The sequence below is a fragment of the Indicator indicator genome, chromosome 32 (assembly GCF_027791375.1).
Source record: "Indicator indicator isolate 239-I01 chromosome 32, UM_Iind_1.1, whole genome shotgun sequence".
NCBI lineage: Eukaryota > Metazoa > Chordata > Aves > Piciformes > Indicatoridae > Indicator > Indicator indicator.
In genome coordinates this window covers 2997845-3018259 of record NC_072041.1, presented here as the reverse complement: position 1 = coordinate 3018259, position 20415 = coordinate 2997845, and the positions used below count along the sequence as shown (strand labels likewise).

At 49.8% G+C, this 20415-nt stretch overlaps 1 protein-coding gene across 1 annotated transcript in view; it reads left to right on the top strand.

The window, feature by feature from the left end:
• The first annotated feature begins 694 nt into the window (after nt 1–694).
• The window catches only part of TTLL10 (tubulin tyrosine ligase like 10), a 34510-nt gene continuing 14789 nt past the window's right edge, over nt 695–20415 (top strand). The window contains exons 1-6 of the mRNA XM_054394831.1: nt 695–788; nt 4767–4932; nt 5332–5450; nt 6399–6519; nt 8402–8487; nt 9319–9490. Coding sequence (XP_054250806.1) covers nt 695–788; nt 4767–4932; nt 5332–5450; nt 6399–6519; nt 8402–8487; nt 9319–9490 — 758 coding nt within the window. The remainder of the gene's footprint in view (nt 789–4766; nt 4933–5331; nt 5451–6398; nt 6520–8401; nt 8488–9318; nt 9491–20415) is intronic.

Here is a 20415-nt window from a genome sequence, read left to right as displayed (position 1 = left end):
ACTTGAAAATAAGTCATGGACACTGCTCCAACCTGAGCAGCAGGCTGGAGAAAAGCACCCAGACCTTACACAGGGTTGTAGAATCAGGGAATCCTTCTGGGTGGAAGACAGCTTTAAGATGACGGAGTCCAACCCTTAACCCAGCACTGCCAGAGCACCACCAAACCATGGCCCTCAGCACCACAGCTGTGAAACCCCTCCAGGGATGGAGACTCCACCACTGCCCTGGGCAGCCTGTTTCAGGTCTTGACAACCCTTTCAGGGAAGAAATTGTTCCTCACAGCCAACCTAAACCTCCCCAGGTGCAACTTGAGGCCACTTCTTCTTGTCCTACTATAAGTTTACAGCAAATTTACCAGGCAACCCAAGACCCACCTGAATGGGAAGGGAGTAGAAAGAGCACAAAGATCAGCTACAAAAGCACTCAGATGTCCATCACAGTCACCAGCAAGCTTGTCTCTAGAGATATCTCCAGCTTCAGTAGACAGAAAGTAGAATTTGGGTATTCCCAGGTAAAGAACTAGGGAAAGATAAAGATTCTGATGAAAGGAGAAAACTGCCAGAAATGGCATCTAAGCCCACCAGAGCAAATGATGGCAAAGAGGAAAATAAAATTGGATCTTAACAGATTTTCCAAGCTCACTCCTGACCAAAGTGGCTGATGAGGATCTTTCCTTCTGCAGGCTGGGCTGAGATGGGCTTTGTGCCAGCCAAGGGGAAAGAGAGCACCAAATCCATGATGTCAGAAGGCAACCAACAGGAGGCAGGATCCTTCTCTGCTGCCAGAGGTGACTCTTCTCTCCTTATTTGCAGCTGTTAATTGTGCCAAGGCCTGTGATCAGTTTCAGTATCTTCTTAACTTAGCCAAAGTGCTGGCCACTAATTCATGGCAAATAAATGAAAATGCAAGTCCACCCCTTTTCCCCTGAAAGAATTCAAGGTAATCATTCTAAAAGAATAGTCTAAAAAGAAGGTTTTAACACAATTCCAGGCTGTGAAAATACCAATCCAAGCCTTTGCTTCTAAAGCAATTCAGGACAGAAATTATCCCAGAATCACAGAATTGTTGGGGCTGGAAGGGACCTCAAGGCTCAGCCAGTTCCAGCCCCTCTGCCATGGGCAGGGACACCTCACACTACAGCAGGTTGCTCACAGCCACATCCAGCCTGGCTGCAAAAACCTCCAGGGATGAGGCTTCCACCACCTCCCTGGGCAACCTCTGCCAGTGTCTCCCCACCCTCATGGGGAAGAATTTCCTCCTAACATCCAATCTGAATCTCCCCATTTCTAGTTTAGCTCCATCCCCCCCAGTCCTGTCACTCCCTGGCACTCTCAAAAGTCCCTCTCCAGCTTTCTTGTAGCCCCCTTCAGATCCTGGAAAGCCACAAGAAGGTTTCCTGGGAGCCTTCTCTTCTCCAGACTGAACAGCCCCAAATCTTTCAGTCTGTCTTCGTGATGTGGGATATTGATGACCAACACTGAGTGAAATGAAAGATTTAATATTCACCTATGAAGTGTTTTGTAGCAAGCAGGAAGGGAAATACATTAGCAGCAGTGTAGTGGTCATGGCAGTTGGGTTATGGCTGGGCTCAAATGATCCTCCTGAAGGTCTTTTCCAACCTAAATGATTCTCTTTTTTTCTGGAGAGAGAATTTGGCTGAAATGCCACAGATCTTTCACTGACAACACCAACAGCATCATCTGGGAGTTTTCTTTCCTGACCTCTTTGTTGCTGAACTCAGCTCTGGCAGTAAAAAAAACCAACCAAATGATTAATCAGTTTCAAAACACAGAGAGAATCTTCAGAGCAAGGCTTGTCTGTGGAAAGGTGGTTGGATCATTTAGGTCTCCAGCATGAACCTTTCAGCTGGATTTAAACTCAGGATTTTAAAGACATCACTCAGCTGCTGCTCCATTAAACCTTCCTTTTCATGGAAAAAGGGGAAAAGAGAAGTTCTGTCTTCTAAGCTCTGCTTGTTCTGCCTTTTTGCTAGCACAAAATGACCCAAAGCAAGCTGCATTCCCCCTGCCAGTGTGTGTTTATTCCCTGGCTGCACTGAAAGCAGAGCTGGGATGAGCCAGGAGCTGCTTGCACAGACACCACCCCCCACCCCCCCCCCCACCTCCCAGCACACAATTCCCAAAGAAATTAATGAGCTGAGCTCAAAAATTGGCTGAAATGATAGAATTCACTGGCTGCACCTGCTGGGAGGGCAATCTCTGTGCAGGCTCTGTGGAAAGGAATCACACTGCTTAATTCCATGCTGCTGGCTCAGGAGGGGAGGTAGAAGAGTGTTGCTCCACTACAAATACCTGCTGGACAGAGAGAGAGAGAGACTCTTTCACACACAGAACTGAGCTGAGCTGCACAAAAGTCCTCTGAAATATCCACTCCCCTCTGCTGCTGAGGTCTGCAAGCTAAACCACTCTGCTTTTTGTTTCCTGAGAGCTCCAATCCTAAAGAGCATCTAAACCCCACCTCTGGTTAGCAAGTGAGAAGACCCCTGCCTGAAATTTGAGAGAATAACCTCTTGCAACCCTGTTTTTTTCCCCTTCTCTCAGCCATCTAAGGACACAAACCAATATGCAAGACTAAGGGGACTCTTGCTTAAAAATAATCCATGTCCAAAAGATTCCAAGAGAGGAAGGTTCATCCTGAATCCTGGGAGGTTTCATAATTAGCCAGAAAAGATGACACAAGGCTCCCACCCCCTGCATGAAGATTAGAGGAGGAGAGGAGAAGTCCACCTAGAGCCTGATGGAAGAATTCCTTACCCCTGGAGGATGTGTCCATGTCTCAGGACAAATGGGACTGCTTAAAATGGGTTAATTTCTTAGCAATCCAGGCAAGAAGGGAGATGATAAGAGTGACAAAAAAAAAATTCCAAGGGGAAAACAAAACAAAACAAAACAAAACACAAGGGAAAAAACCACAAACAAACCCAAACCAAAAAAGCTGTGGCAGGAGGGATGCATGAGCCATGAAATGCTAAAAAGAGATGAATCAATATTTACATTCCCACAGCAAAGAGAGAGTTAGCAGCGAAGCACTGAGCTAAGGCAGGGGAGAGGGCTCAGCCTCCCTCCTGGAAGATACCAGGAGCTGGAGGGGTGGTACCAGTTCATGGCACAACCTCTCCATCTAATCTGTTCTGTCCAGGAAGCAGCTGAGCTCTGCCACCTCCCTGCAAGCCTTTTGCCTTTGCCTGCTGCTTGTGCATAATGCATGAAGCCTGTATTTGAGCTACCTTCACACAGATGGTTCTAAAGGGGGGGAAAAAAAACCCGAAATAAATAAATTGGAGCGAGTGGCTAATGCTGGTCTGATCGAGAGGCAGCTGGAAGATGGAATGTATGCTTCTGTGAGAGCAAAACGAGATGCTGAAGCCAAGAGCCAGGCACTGCTCCCTGCTGGAGAGTCCTCCCCGGTGCAACCCTTCTACCACCCTCCTGCAGCCTCAGCTTCACGGAATTACTGCAGCTTCACGGAATTACTGCAGAAAAGGTCTTTTAAGAGAGAATCACAGAATTATAGGAGTGGGAAGAATGCATCTGGAGCTCAGCCAGTCCAACCCCCCTGCTACAGCAGGGCACCCCCAGCAGCTTGCCCAGCAGCACAATGGCCAGGGGGGGCTGGAAGCTCTCCATGACCTCTCTGGGCAGCCTGCTTTCCTCACAGGCAAGGTTTCCTTTATGTTTAGGTGGAACCTCCTGGGTTCCAGTTTGTGTCCTGTCTCTGGGTACCACTGAGAAGAGTCTGGCCCCAGCCTCTTGCCCCCCACCCTTCAGCTCTTGCTGAGCATTGCTCAGATCCCCTCTGGGGCTGCTCTGCATTCTTTACCACCACAGCCTCTCTACAATGACACAGCCACAGGTGATGCCCTGCAGCTTAGTGAAACTAAGACACTTCAGCCCCTCACACCACAGAACTTTCTCCTTAAGTTCAGATGGACCCTCCTGGGTTCCAGTTTGTGCCCACTGCCCCTTGTCCCATCACTGAGCACAGAGTCTGGGAGATCATCAAAGGTCAACCACAGAACCAGTAATGAGCAGCTTGAAATGCACCATGGGGGAGGCTCCTTTCTGCTGGGGACAAGACTTTGCCCAGGCAGTGTTTTCCATCCTGGATGCTGAGCCCTGGCTGGTTGGAGCTGGTCATTGGGGATGTTCTTCTGGGCTTAGTTGAAGGAGGAAACTGCAGGCAGGAGGTTCAGTTTGTGCAGTTTGTGCTGAGGCTTCTACTGGCAGGACCCTTTGGAGCCAAGTCCTGTATGAGGCACAAATGGAAAGCAATTTCCACCTCAAAGAGTCTGCAAACCTTTATTCCATAGCAAAGCAGAGCAAAGCAAAGCAGGTGTGGCAGCCTGCTGGAAAGTGCAGTAACTGGGCACAGAGTTCACAACAGGGACATCAAACAGGTGCTTGGAAACTAGGGAGAGGTTCCAACAGCCAACACCTTTGCTCCACTTTAGGCAGAGCAGTTTTGTCCCTGAGACAGCAGTTTCCACTCAGGGAGCACAAGACTTGCTGTTAGAGATAACAGTAAAGGAACAATGCAATGAGTTAGACAAATCCAGCTGCTTGCTTCCTGCTCCTCTCTTCCCTGCCACCCACCTGATTCCAGCTGGAACAGAACTAGGACAGAGTGGATTTGTTCTTCTGCTCACAGGCTTGGTTCCCAAACTTCTGTGTATAGCCAGGTTGAGGAGAAACCAGGGGCACAGTTTTATCAGCCTCTGCAAGCTTCTCCATCTCCACTTTTGCAGCTGCTTCTACCACCTCTGAAGTGGAGCTTGACAGAGCCAAGTCCAACAAGAGCAGGACACAGGGCAAGGCAAGCCCTCAAAAACAACAGCCAGAAGAAGAAACACCAAAAGTGCCAGTGGGGCCAGGACCATATTTCTATCTGAGTGGATCTAATGGAGCTGAGCTGTAAGTAGGTCCTCTTGGCAGACTCACAGGAACAGCAGCATGAGGAGGTGGTTGGATCCCCACCCCTGGAGGTGTTTCAGAGCCACAGAGATGTGGTGCTGAGGGATGTGGTTTAGCACCAGCCTTGGTAGAGTTAGAGAATCATAGAAGCACAGAAGGGACCTCAAGGCTCAGCTAGTTCCAATCCACCTGCCATGGGCAGGGACACCTCACCCAGCAGGTTGCCTAGAGCCACATCCAGCCTGGCTGCAAAAACCTCCAGGGCTGGCTTGGACTCAATGTTCTTCAAAGGTCTTTTCCAACCTAAGTGATTCCATGGTTGTATGACTCTATAGGAAGCCATGCAAGGTGATCCACTTGCCTCAAATAATCAATACTAATCAATCACCCCTTCTGCAGAGTGAGCAGCTATTGCCAGGGCAGAGGCTGGCAGCGTATCTATGACAACAGGAGAGAGGATTATGCACTGAAATGGTGTGAAATCAAGAACCCAGAGACCTATCTGCATTTCAAAGAAGGTAGAGGGGCCTCTGAGCCTGGGCTGGGAGAGGGTGGTGAGAAAAACTTGAGCATGCTGGACTTGTGCCTCTCTGGGCAGAGGAGGTCACCTGGGGGTAGAAGAAGTTGGTAACATCAACTCCTTAGCAGACCTCAGAGGGACATCTGGATTGCCATGGTGATTAAAGAAAGGGTTTAGAGAGGAGAACATCTTGGGGAGAAAGGAAGTCATAGGAATGAATTAAATGTAGTGAAATGAGCAGTGTAGGGATTCAAACCCAAACCATCACAGCCACCTCTGAGATGTGCTCCTCTCTCCCTCTGGATCTGAGCACAGGCCCCTCAGCAGCACATCCTGACTCCCCAGGATCCCAGTTGTCCCACCAGGGAAGCATAAAACCAAGGACTCCCCCAGCAATGCCTCTGAGAGGTACTTGAAGAAGCACAACCAACACAAACCTCCCTGGACAGACCCTTAGGGCAATCTTTGTGCTTCTGGGAGCTGGTCAGGACCTGTGCCCTGGCAAGCCTGAGCACCATGGCACAGAGCTGTGGGCTCTCCTGGGGCACAGGAGTGGGTGAGCTCTTCCCTTCCAGACCAGGTAGAGCCCTCCCCCTCCAGCCAGTTCTGCTGGCAGTGGGGTGATTATTGATCAGGTTGCACCACTGCAGGAGTTGGTCTCAGATATGGTGGTGCAGCAGTGGTGGGATTGTGAGCTCCAGGTGGACTTGATGATCCCCAAGGTCTCTATGATTCCATTTCTATGACCCTATGAAACCTCCTCAGTTTGATTTGTTCCACCCCAAGGCTGGACAGAAGCACATTTACAGCCTAACTCTGCTCTCTGGGTTGTCACTGCTGCCTTAGAGCAAACTGGTCAAAGCCAGCAGTGGCAAAGTCATCTTCACCCTCCAGATTCTGCTGCATGGGACAAGGAGGACAAGCTTGGTTATTGTTTCCCATGCAGGTGAACAACTTCTCTACCAGATCCCCAACAACAGAGTCCTCACCACTAAGATAGAGCTTCTGTGCTGCCTGAGAGAGCAAGAGAGGAGGATGAAAAAGAGTAGGAGGAGCTCCAAATTCAAGTAAGAACTCTCTCCTCTTTGAACCTGTGACCAGAAACACACCAACATAAAGTGGGAGCACAGCAGCCCAAGTCCAGTTTATCCTGCACTCATCACAGTGCAGGGCACAAAGCAGATGGGGATTGCTTTCTTGCTTATCTTCCAGGAAAATCACTTTTTTTTCCCACCAGGAGTACATACAGCAGAGAATTTCCTCCCTGTATCTGGAGTCAGAGGAGTGCCAGGACCCCCAAAGACAGCAGCCACAAGAATTGAGGCTGCAGAGGAACTGTTTGCAAAGGGCAATGGTTTGGATTGAGAGCAGAGCAGATTTAGATTGGATGTGAGGAACAAGTTCTGCACCAGGAGGCTGCTGGAACACTGCAACAGGTTGCCCAGGGAGGTAGCTGAGGCTCCATGCCTGGAGATATCCAAGGTCAGGCTGGGCAAGGCTCTGAGCAACCTGCTCCAGTGGAGGATGTCCCTGCTGACTGCAGGGGGGTTGGACTGGATGACCTTTGGAGATCCCTTCCAACTCAAACCATTCTCTGATTATCCTACTGGAAAAGCCACACCTTCTTGTGCCATAGACACTGTAGCAGAAGAGAAGCTTATTGCCACTCCTGCTCCTTTATTTTTTACCTACCCAACCCCCAGAAGGCAATCCTGCACCTTGCTTACCTGCAGCCAGCCCAGCTGAGCATCTGAAGAATGTTTGAAAGCCAGTTCTTGAAGGCTTCTAGAAGGAGGTAGCTCAGGAAAAACACACAGCAAACACCCAAGTGTCCAAAACTACAAGAGCATTTCTGAAGCTTCTCCTTGCAAGAATCCTTGCTGAGAGTACCTGAGGAATGAATGTGTTGGACAGGGCTTACCACTTAGAATCATAGAATCAGGCAGGGTTGGAAGGGACCACAAGGATCATCCAGTTCCAACCCCCCTGCCATGGGCAGGGACACCTCACACAAGATCAGGCTGGCCAGAACCTCATCCAGTCTGGCCTTAAACACCTCCAGGGATGGGGCCTCAACCACCTCCCTGGACAACCCATTGCAGGCTCTCACCACTCTCATGGGGAAGAACTTCTTCCTCACTTCCAGCCTGAATCTCCCCACTTCCAGCTTTATTCCATTCCCCCCAGTCCTGTCCGTCCCTGACACCCTCAAAAGTCCCTCCCCAGCTTTCTTGTAGTCCCCTTCAGATACTGGAAGGCCACAAGAAGGTCACCTTGGAGCCTTCTCTTCTCCAGACTGAACAGCCCCAACTCTCTCAGTCTGTCCTCATAGCAGAGCAGCTCCAGCCCTCTGCTCATCCTGCTGGCCCTTCTCTGGACACCTTCCAGCATGTCCATATCCCTCTTGTAACAGAGGCTCCAGATCTGGATGCAGTACTCCAGGTGGGGTCTCAGCAGAGTGGAGCAGAGGGGGAGAATCACCTCCCTTGACCTGCTGGCCACACTTTTCTTGATGCAGCCCAGGCTCTGGTTGGCTCTCTGGGCTGCAAGTGCTCACTGACAGCTCCTGTTGAGCTTCTCATCCCCCAGCACCCCCAAGTCCCTCTCCTCAGGGCTGCTCTCCAGCCAGTCCCTGCCCAGCCTGGATTTGTGCTTGGGATTGCCTCAACCCAGCACTTGGTCTTGTTGACCCCCCTGAGGTTGGCTTGTGCCCACCTCTCCAGCCTGCCCAGGTCCCTCTGGATGGATCCCTTCCCTCCAGCTGTCAGCTGCACCACACAGCTTGGTGTCATCAGCAAACCTGCTGAGGGTGCACTCGATGCCTCTGTCCATGGCACCAACAAAGATGTTGAACAAGACTGGTCCCAGGACTGAGCCCTGAGTGACTCCACTGGGACATGGAGCCATTGACAGCCACTCTTTGGGTGCAGCCATTTGATTCTCCCACAGGTTCCTGAAGATGGAAGAATTCTTCCCAGAATCTTTCCGCCTGGACATAGAAGAGGAGAGAAACAACTTCCTAAAGCTCTGCAGAGGTGAATTGTTCCAATCATGAGGGCAGTTAGGGGCTGCAGAGCCCTTGATCATTCTCTGTATGCGACAGGGCAGAGGAAATGGCCTCAAGTTGCACCAGGGGAGGTTTAGGTTGGATATTGGAAGAAACTTCTTCACTGAAAGGGTTCTCAAAGACTGGAACAGGCTGCCCAGGGAGGTGGTTGGATCCCAGCCCTGGGGGGTTGGAACTAGATGATCCTTGTTGTCCCTTCCAACCCTGACTGATTCTATGATTCTATGTGTTTAAAAGCCACAGAGATGTGGTGCTGAGGGATGTTCATAGATTTCAGAATGGGTTGGGCTGGAAGGGACCTTCAAGATCATCCAGTTCCAAACCCCTACTATGGGCAGGGACACCTCCCACCAGCCCAGGTTTCTCAAGGTCTCATCCAACCTGGCCTGGAACACCTTCAAGGAGGGAGCATCCACAACCTCCCTGGGCAACCTGTTCCAGTGTCTCCCCACCCTCACTGGAAATAATTTCTTCCTAATCTCCAGTCTAAATCTGCCCTCCTCAAGCTTCAATCCATTCCCTCTCATCCTGTCACTCCAAGCCCTTGTCCAAAGTCCCTCCCCAGCTCTCCTGGAGCCCCTTCAGGTACTGGAAGGCTGCTCTGAGGTCTCCTTGGAGCCTTCTCTTCTCCAGGCTGAAGAGCCCCAGTCTGGGTTAGGACCAGGCTTGGCAGAGTTAAATGATGTTTGGATTCGACGATCTTCTCCAACCAAAATGATTCTATGATTCTAATGTGTCTGGTGTGCACCTGAGTGCTTCCTACCACACTCTTCAGTAACAGACTCAATCCTCTCTGCAGAAAAAGAGATTTGGATCTGCAAACCAAGCTGCTCCAACCAAGGCAAAGGAATTTTCCTGCTCAGAAGTCCAGCTGCCCTCAACAGCCTTCAAGCCAAGCTCCACAGCACTGAGAAGCACCCACCCAAGAGGAAGTTGCTGTGCAAGGCTCCCCCAGCAAGAATAGTGCAAAGGTAGAGGCGGAAGCCTGGGAATCCCTGTGTGAGTAGTGTGCTGGGTTAATCACTGTGACCTGAGGGAGCTGAATCCTTCCATAGGTATTTAGTGTGGTTACACCACACCTCAGCATCCCATGGGATGTCATTTTGTGGGAGAGAAGCTTTTTCCCTGCTCAGTCTGTCTCACATCCACACACTTCAGTCATTCCAAGGTAGATCTTTGGCAGATCTGAGTTCCAGACTGAAAGCTGAAGAATGGCTGCAAAAGGCCAGGTGCTGCAGTTCTGTGCATGAGCTCTGGACATAAAGCCTTGGCCAGAGCAATTCAGAGCAGGTGTGGCAGTTTAGGCTGGGTGCCCCCTTCTACTGCCACATAAATTACACCTCTGGTGTCCCGGGTGCCCACCCAATAGGGGTGGACACAGGAAACAGCGTATTTCTACCCATAAATCCTGCACCCTATAAGTCCATCTGCAAAGCCATTCTCTTCCTCTTTCTTCCCTCTCTGCCCCCGTGGGAGATGCTCTCTCTTATCGGGTAACGGTGGGGGAGTATTTCAGGCCCCTTAGGCCTGACTAGGCCTAATGCCAGGAGGAGAATGGAGGAGGGGGGGCAGTCTCAGACCTGGCCAGCCTGAGACTTGCCTAGCAGTGGGAGGGGGAAGAAAGAGCCCTGGGGGTTTGGGTATACCCTCAGGTGGGAGAAGGGAAGGATTGGAAGCCTCTGCAAATTATGGAAGGGACTGTGTATGCTTTGGGATATTCGTTGCCACTATGCTTTGTAGTTTTTCTGTAGCTTCACCAATTGCGTTTCCATTTAAACTCTCCCTCACTCTCCAATCCGTTTGCGTGTGTCATTCTTTTGTCCCTTTCGGGGCAAGAGATGTTCTGGCTGGCCTCAAACCAGCACAGATACCAAAGTAGGAGAGGATGGTTCCTGTGCTGAACTCTGCGAATTGGACTGGAAAAGTGTAGAGGTGGAAAAGTTGAAATGGATATCTGGGCGTTGCTGGTTTTGTGTGGCTGAGTTCAAGGCTTTGTGCTGGGGCGACCGTGTGGGCGTTTTATGGGTTCCGAGGGGACACCCTGGTGCGTAGCCGTGGCGTGGAATCCCATCTGCTGTTCTAAGGTGGCAGCGGCGACTCTACAGCTACAGGCACTGGGAAGAGCTTAAGAATGCGGTGCCTGTCCCTTTCCCTTTTGCTCCCCGCGGCGCCAGCGGCGAGTAGAGCGGCGCAGAGCCGAGGAAGGGGGAGGGACAGTCGGAAGCAGACCAGGGTCGGCTTTTCCCGCGGCGGTGGGGGCTAGCCGCAGCGGGGCGGTGAGCGGTGGCTCCCGCAACTCAAGAAGGCGGGCGGTGGCTCCAGTTCAAAAGCTGCTTCCGAGGACCCAGGGAGCGAGTATAGCTTTGGCTGGAAAAGCCGCTCGTGTGGCCCGAGGGGTGGCGGCGGTTTGGATCTGTACCGCGGCTGCAGAGGTGACGGCGGCTCTCGCTGTTATCTCTCCCCTGATTTTCGGACGCACTCCGAAAATGGCGCCTAGCACCTGGCTCCGCCTCTCTTCTCGGTGGGTTGCAGTGCAGCCACTCCCTCTCCGGGGAGGGCTGTGTAGCCGGATGCCTCCACGCCTCGGCATGCGTACGCTCAGGGGGAGCGGTGTGCCTGTGCGTGGTGTGCATCCGTATTAGCCTCAGGCCGCGGCTGGAAGCGGTCAGCACTGGGCTTGGGAAAGGTCCGTGCAGCTTTGGAAAGTCTCAGCGTGCTGTTGCCTGCAAGGGGTGGAAGGAGTCGAGTCGAGGAGCCTGATTGTTCTGACTCGATTGCCCCGAGGGGTGGAAACATGCCGCTTGAGTGGATGGAGATAGATATTTGATTGAGAAGTTGTGAGGTTGTTTCCAGGTGGCCAGGATGTCCATCGGACCCATGAAGAGTTCACCATGCAGAAGAATGAACTCTGCGTCACTGGGAGGTTCCACAGGATGAGGGAGAAGAGCTGGACTGAACTGTTACCTGAGCCCGAGGGAGAGACCTTTCGGAAGGACGCCCAGATGGAGACTTGGACTTTGCTAGACATGTCATCTGAAAGTTGTTTCTAATTTGATGATATGTTTTGGGTGCAGGAATTATGGGTATGAAATAAGGGGTGGAATGTGGCAGTTTAGGCTGGGTGCCCCCTGCCACTGCCGCATGAGATACACCTCTGGTGTCCCGGGTGCCCACCCACAGGGGTGGACACAGGAAACGGCGTATTTCTACCCATAAATCCTGCGCCCTATAAGTCCATCTGCAAAGCCATTCTCTTCCTCTTTCTTCCCTCTCTGCTCCCATGGGAGATGCTCTCTCTTATCGGGTAATGCCGGGGGAGTATCTCAGGCCCCTTAGGCCTGACTAGGCCTAATGCCAGGAGGAGAATGGAGGGGGGGGAAGTCTCAGACCTGGCCAGCCTGAGACTTGCCTAGCAGCGGGAGGGGGGCGAAGAAAGAGCCCTGGGGGTTTGGGTATACCCTCAGGTGGGAGGAGGGAAGGAATGGAAGCCTCTGGAAATTATGGAAGGGACTGTGTATGCTTTGGGATATTCTTTGCCACTATGCTTTGTAGTTTTTCTGTAGTTTCACCAATCGCTTTTCCATTTAACCTTTCCATCACTCTCCAATCCGTTTGTGTGTGTGTCATTCTTTTGTCCCTTTCGGGGCAAGAGATGTTCTGGCTGGCCTCAAACCAGCACAGCAGGTATTGTCAGTTCATAGAATGGGTTGGGTTGGAAGGGACCTTAAAGATCATCATAGAATGGGTTGGGTTGAAAGGGACCTTAAAGATCATCATAGAATGGGTTGGGTTGGAAGGAACCTTAAAGATCGTCATAGAATGGATTGGGTTGGAAGGGACATTAAAGATCACCCAGTTCCATCCACCCTTCCACAGGCAGGGACTCTTCCCTCCAGCCCAGGCTGCTCAAGGCTTCATCCAACCTGACCTTGAACACCTCCAGGGAGGGGGCACCAACAACCTCCCTGAGCATCCTGTTCCAGTGTCTCCCCACCCTCACTGGAAAGATTTTCTTCCTCATCTCTAGTCCAAACCTGCCCTCCTCAAGCTTCAGTCCATTCCCTCTCATCCTGTCACTCCAAGCCCTTGTCCAAAGTCCCTCCCCAGCTCTCTTGCAGCCCCCTTCAGGTACTGGAAGTTGTATCCATGCAGCAGGCAGCATAAGGAGCAAAAACCCAATTGATTGATCAAGGGCTTACGCTTAGTTAGACCAATCTGAACATGGCCAAGCAGCTGTGCCAGCGGAAGATGTGGCTGGACCCTATCTTAGCTGCCACCTGGACCTCTCTCAGTGAGTAGTGGCTGATGCTGTGAAGCAGGAGGCTCCCTTACTCCTTTGTAAAGTGCTGTTGGCATGGATTGTTCCACAGCACCTCCTGCTTCTTTGTGTAGCCATCCAGCAAGGTTTGCTGCTAAAGGGCAGCAACTCCCACGCTGCATCAGGCTGGCAATAAAAGCAGTGGTGCTGAATGAAGAGCTCTTTGTGCTCAGACATAAACTTTGTGTACTCCCCAGTAAACACTGGTAAATCTTTAATTCCCTCCCCCTCCAGAGACTCAGCACAAGCTTCTCTTCCTCTGCAGAGAAGCTTTTTATTTTGGCCTTTCCAGCCTCTCCTGCCATCTGCTGCCACTCAACCCAGAAGTCTTTAAGGCCAAGCTGGATGTGGCTCTGAGCAACCTGATCTAGTGAGAGGTGTCCCTGCCTGTGGCAGGGGGGTTGGAACTGGATGAGCCTCGAGGTCCCTTCCAACCCTGACAATTCTGTGAGAATTCTATGATCTAGTTGAGGATGTCCCTGCTGATTGCAGGGGGGTTGGACTGGATGATCTTCGGAGGTCCCTTCTAGCCCAAACCATTCTCTGATTCTAGGATCTTGAAAGGTCCCTTCCAGCCCAAATCGTTCTCTGATTCTAGGATCTTCAAAAGTCCCTTCCAACCCAAACCATTCTATGATCTTGAAAGGTCCCTTCCAGCCCAAACCATTCTCTGATTCTAGGCTCTTGAAAGGTCCCTTCCAACCCAAACCATTCTCTGATTCTATGATCTTGGAAGGTCCCTTCTAATCCAAACCATTCTCTGATTCTAGGATCTTGAAAGGTGCCTTCCAACCCAAACCATTCTCTGATTCTATGATCTTGGAAGGTCCCTTCCACCCCACCCCATTCCATGGCTCTACTGCACCATGGGACACATTGATTTACCCTTACCTGATGGAGTGATGTTGCTGTTCAGCTCCATGAACTGAGGAGATGTCTACGCCCTTTCCTGGATTTGAATGCAGGAGTCAGGGTGTGTCAGAGCCACCTGCCTGGAACCAAACATCAGGAATTACTCATTCCAATCACAAGTGACAAGGACATGGCAGAGCACATGGCAGGGGGGGATTGGAACTGGATGATCCTTGAGGTCCCTTCCAAACCTGACAATTCTGTGATTCTGAAGCCAATGTTGGACATGGGAGTGTGAAAATGTCTGACTATGTGAATTGTCTGAACTGGTGTGTCAGTGTGAGCTGAAATTCCCCCCCCCCCACCGACAATAACCAGGCTAGCCCAGTCTGGAAGCAAATGAAGGCTGTATTTACAAGCAGAGTCTAAAATCTATGATGAAATGCAATGAATATGTACAAATATACAAAATTCACAACACTTACAAATATATACAATCAACAGAAAAGCACAACCAAGCTCCCTTTGCTTCCCCCCAAGGGGACCCTCCCAAAGGGGCCTCCCTCTCCCAGGAGCTTCCCCCCCAGACCCCCCTGGACAGAGAAGCAGAGTTAGTTAAGCAGAAAGTTGTTAACTTAGCTGCCAAGGTCAGTGTGTTATCTTCAGCCAGAAGAGAAGAAGAAACAGCAGCCAGACAGCCCAGCAACTGCCCCCACTGCCGAACGCAGAATGTGCCGAATGCCTACTTTGTTTTGGGTAATAGTTCTTAAACATTTCTATCTATCCAATGGAAGTGTTTAGAACAATCGTTATTTTGCTTTCTTACACCCAATAGTGACTTATTTACATTCTTTCACTTTCTCTGTTCTGAACTTTGCAAGGAAAAATTAAAAAGACAGTTTCAAACCATCACAGTCCACCCCTTCTAAACAATTCCATTGGCTGCTACTATCATTTATCTAATCTAAAATAATATCTACAACAATAGGTGAATAAAGACCATAGTCCATTCCGGCTATCTCAGATGTAGATGATTCAAAAGAGTCAAATCACAGGAAAAACAGCAAACAGCTTGTTTCCTCGCAGATGGAGCGAAGGAAGGAACAGGGACTCTCAGGTGACTCAGGGCTCTCAGGGTTCGTGCACCGTAGATCTCATGAACTCTCCTCTTGGGCGCGATGCTGTATCTGCGCAACACTCTGAATTTAACCTCTCTCAGCCAAAGTTAGATTTCTTTGTGGAATACACTGAATTTCACCATTTTCTTGCATCACCCAATAGGTGTGACCAGGACCTTCAGCAGAAACCACCCCTCGGACAGGTTTGGCCTCTCCTGAAGGAGAAAATACCCAAACAGTTTTGCCTAACAGATTCTTTTCTCTGATAACAGGAACTCTATCACCTTCCTCCTTTTGCAACAAATCTGATTGGGCAGGTCCAGCTCGATTCACTGAACCTCTACTATTCACCAACCAGGTTGCTTGTGCTAAATGTTTCTCCCAGTTTTTCAAAGATCCACCCCCCATGGCTTTGAGAGTGGTTTTCAGCAAACCGTTGTAGCGTTCGATCTTCCCTGCAGCTGGTGCATAGTAGGGAATGTGGAATATCCACTCGATGCCGTGCTCTTTGGCCCAGTTTTTTACAAGATTGTTCTTGAAGTGAGTTCCGTTGTCCGACTCAATCCTCTCTGGAGTTCCGTGTCTCCACAGGATTTGTCTTTCCAGACCAAGAATGGTGTTACGTGCAGTTGCATGAGGAACTGGATAAGTTTCCAGCCATCCAGTGCTTGCCTCTACCATAGTCAGCACATACTGCTTACCAGATGGAGAACGAGGTAGAGTGATGTAGTCAATCTGCCAGGCTTCACCATACTTGTACTTGGACCATCGGTCACCGTACCACAAGGGCTTGATCCGCTTTGCCTGCTTAATAGCAGCACAAATGTCACAGTCATGGATGACTTGTGTGATAGCATCCATGGAAATGTCAATGGATCTGTCACGAGCCCATCGGTAGGTTGCATCTCTGCCTTGATGTCCTGACGAGTCATGGGCCCACCGAGCTAAGAACAGCTCACCTCGGTGTTTCCAGTCAAGATCAGGATCAGGATCAGAGTTTGTGTCCACCTGGGAAACTCTTGCAGCTAGATCTGCCTGATGGTTGTGTTGTTGTTCCTCTGTAGCTTTGCTCTTAGGAATGTGAGCATCGATGTGTCTCACTTTCACTGGGATTCTCTCAATACGAGCAGCAATGTCTTGCCACAGATCTGCAGCCCAGATTGGCTTTCCTTTCCTCTGCCAGCCATTCTTCTTCCAGTCTTTCAGCCAACCCCACAAGGCATTGGCTACCATCCACGAGTCGGTGTAGAGATAAAGCTTTGGCCATCTCTCACGTTCAGCTATGTTAAGAGCTAGCTGGACAGCTTTTACCTCTGCAAATTGACTGGATTCTCCTTCTCCATCTCTCGCTTCTGCAACTCTGCGCGTTGGACTCCACACTGCAGATTTCCATCTCCGCTTGTTCCCAACCAGACGACAGGAACCGTCTGTGAACAAAGCATATCTCTTTTCATCATCAGACAGATCACTGTAAGGAGGAGCTTCCTCAGCACGAGTTACTCTCTCCTCTGGAGGTTTTGCACAGCTTGTGCCTTCTGGCCAGTTTGTGATCACCTCCACCAAACCAGGCCTTTCGAGATTTCCCATTCGAGCTCTCTGTGTTATCAGAGCCATCCACTTAGACCAGGTAGCATCTGTTGCATGATGTGGTGAAGAACCTTTGCCTTTGAACATCCAATTCAGAACTGGCAATCTAGGAGCTAGAAGAAGTTGTGACTCAGTTCCGATCACTTCAGAAGCAGCTTTCACTCCTTCATAAGCAGCTAAAATCTCTTTCTCTGTTGGAGTGTAGTTTGCCTCTGAGCCTCTGTAGCCACGACCCCAGAAACCAAGAGGACGTCCTCGTGTCTCCCCTGGAGCTCTTTGCCATAAGCACCAGGTTGGACCATTGTCACTCGCGGCCGTGTACAGAATGTTCTTAATGTCTGGACCAGTTCGGACAGGTCCCAGACCCATCGCTTGGACTACCTCTCGCTTGATCTGGTCAAAGGCTGCTTGTTGCTCAGGACCCCATTGGAAACTGTTTCTCTTTCGAGTCACATCATAGAGAGGTTTCACAATCTGACTGTATCCAGGAATGTGCAGTCTCCAAAATCCCACTATGCCTAAGAAACGCAGAGTTTCTTTCTTGTTGATGGGATTTGCCATGGTGGAGACTCTGTTTATCACATCCATTGGGATGTGACGGCGACCATCTTGCCACCGCACTCCCAGAAACTGGATTTCTCTGGCAGGTCCTTTCACCTTGTCTCGCTTGATAGCGAAACCAGCTTGCAAGAGAATGTCAATGATTTTGTTACCTTTCTCGAAGACTTCTTCAGCAGTCTCACCCCAGACGATGATGTCATCGATGAACTGAATGTGTTCTGGAGCTCCACCTTTCTCCAAAGCATCATGGATCACTGCATGGCAGATGGTTGAACTGTGAATCCACCCCTGGGGCAAACGATTGAATGTGTACTGAATGCCTCTCCAGGTGAAAGCAAACTGAGGCCTGCATTCCTCTGCTATGGGAATAGAGAAGAAAGCATTAGCAATGTCTATGGTAGCATACCATTTGGCCTGCTTGGATTCCAGCTCATATTGGAGTTCCATCATGTCTGGTACAGCTGCACTCATGGGTGGAGTTACTTCATTCAAGGCACGGAAATCAACTGTCAGACGCCACTCTCCATTCTGCTTTCTCACAGGCCAGATTGGACTGTTGAAAGGTGAATGAGTTTTGCTGATGACCTTCTGACTCTCCAACTGACGAATCAAGTTTTGAATGGGCACCAAAGAGTCACGGTTGGTTCTGTATTGTCTGTGATGCACAGTTTGAGAAGCAACCGGCAGCTTTACATCCTCTATCTCATGTTGTCCCACAACTGCAGATTCATCTGAAAGCTCAGGTCTAATGGACAACTTCAATTTTCCTCCATCAATTTCTACAGTTGCTATTCCAAAAGCCCATTTGTAACCCTTAGGGTCTTTAAAACGCCCTTCTCTCAGAAAGTCAATTCCCAAAATACAAGGTGCATTAGGACCTGTTACAATAGTATGTTTCTTCCACTGCTTCCCAGTTAAACTTATGTCAACCTCTATCTTAAACAACTCTTGAGATCCACCAGTGACTCCCTGAATAGTTATAGATTCTCCCCCTTGATAATTTGATGGTATGATGGTGCACTGAGCTCCTGTGTCAACCAAGGCCCTGTACTTCTGAAATTTTGAAGTGCCAGGCCACTGGATGTACACATCCCAATAGATTCTGTTATCTCCATTATCCCTTACCTCCCCCTGGCGGAAGGCAGGGCACCCCTAATGGTGGGGATTACCTCCACATGTACAGCTGGCACAACGTCCAGCACCAGAATTAGGATCACTGTTGGAGCTATCAGAGTTGTTCTGGGAAACTGAGGAAGCGACAGCTACCCTCCTGGTATTGCTACCTCGGGATCTGCCCCTCTGCAGCTCCCGTAACCTCTTGAAAAGATCAGAAGTTGGTTGACCATCCCATCTGTTCATGTTCTCACCAAACTGATCACGCAGAGTTATCCAGATACTGCCACGTGATTGCCTCTGCTGTCTGTTTTGGTTTGACCTATTCTGGAATGGCCTCCTTGGAGCACGTCTGTTCCTAACAGCTGAAACTTGTATCCATCTGGAGGAAGAGGAATTAGAATCATCCCCCTTCATCAAGTTGGATATGGAGGTTTTAAGTTCCTCCTTCAGCTCTTTCATGCAATTCTCCATCTTTCCAGACAGAGTTTCAATGGCTGAAACCAAAGAAGTACGTGCAAGACTATCCTCCAACTGCCTCATTTGGTCAGTGAAATGGCCAACAGTAGGAGGCACTCCACCATAATTTCTTGCCACAATCCTGCTTGCCAGAATAGTAGCATAATTAGGAGGAGCAAGCTTAATGAGCTTTTTGGCAAGGCCTGTTCCAACAGGAATTTCATCAGGATTCAGAGTCTTATGATCTCCATACATTATTTCTCTCACAGCAAATTCTCTCAGACGCTTGATTCCCTCAGCTATTGTGGTCCAAGGCTTAGGGTTCCATGGTAAATCATCTCTGCTGGGGTACCTCAGCGAGACTGCCAGTAGGAGGCGTGCCCACAGAGAAACTTTACCAATGCACTTGCCTAGGTGCCTGTCTATGCCTGTATCCTTTGAGAGCATCCCCAACTGAGAGGCCGACTTGTCACCTACCACCAATGCTGGGGCTCCCATATCAAAACACCTGGCTAGCCAAGACAGGACTGGCTCATTATCTCCTCTGATGTAATCCTTCCTCACATGTCTAATTTCCTGTCTGGGTGCATTAGCTGACTGTATGTCATCCTCATCATCATCATCATCATCATCATCCTGAGGTCGCTGTCCCCATAATCCTATTTTAATCCTCCGTTGAATTTCCTTGAGTTCAGAGGCACTACCAGCAGTTGCTAATTTAGCAGGGTCTACATCTCCATCATCCATGTGGGGTCTCAAGAGGTCTGCCAGAGTTTTAAGGCTAACCTTCTCTTCCTCACCAGAAGGATCTTTCTTAACAGAGGGACCCTGAGTAGAAGGACCCTCATCTCTATCTGCACCATCTCCTGCAGCATCTGCATCTCCTCCTGTAGCTCCTTTGCGCTTTCTGGTGATAGTGGCAACCAAATTCACTGGTTGAGCTTTCACATTCACAGCAGAGTTGGAGGGAGTAGAGGAATTTTGTGCAGGGTTAGCAGGAGCAGAGGGAGTCTGTGCACGGTTGGCAGGAGGTGTGCTTTGAGATCCTGCAGACACTGCTGCGTCCGTCTGGGCAGCAGAGGGAGGAGGAGGAGACTGTGCCTCGTTAATGGCGTCTGCCTGCACAGCTATGTCTGTCCGCGCAGCCATTTCTCTCTGCGTAACTATGTCTGCCTGGACAACCATTTCTCTCTGTAACTATGTCTGCCTGCACAGCCATTTCTCTCTGTGTAACTATGTCTGCCTGCACAACCATTTCTCTCTGTAACTATGTCTGTCTGCACAGCCATTTCTCTCTGTGTAACTATGTCTGTCTGCGCAACCATTTCTCTCTGTGTAACTATGTCTGCCTGCACAACCATTTCTCTCTGTAACTATGTCTGCCTGCACAACCATTTCTCTCTGTGTAACTATGTCTGCCTGCACATCCATTTCTCTCTGTGTAACTATGTCTGTCTGCACAACCATTTCTCTCTGTGTAACTATGTCTGTCTGCACAACCATTTCTCTCTGTGTAACTATGTCTGCCTGCACAACCATTTCTCTCTGTGTAACTATGTCTGCCTGCACAACCATTTCTCTCTGTAACTATGTCTGCCTGCACAGCCATTTCCCTCTGTGTAACTATGTCTGTCTGCGCAGCCATTTCTCTCTGTGTAACTATGTCTGCCTGGACAACCATTTCTCTCTGTGTAACTATGTCTGCCTGGACAACCATTTCTCTCTGTGTAACTATGTCTGTCTGCACAACCATTTCTCTCTGTGTAACTATGTCTGCCTGGACAACCATTTCTCTCTGTGTAACTATGTCTGCCTGGACAACCATTTCTCTCTGTGTAACTATGTCTGCCTGCACAACCATTTCTCTCTGTAACTATGTCTGCCTGCA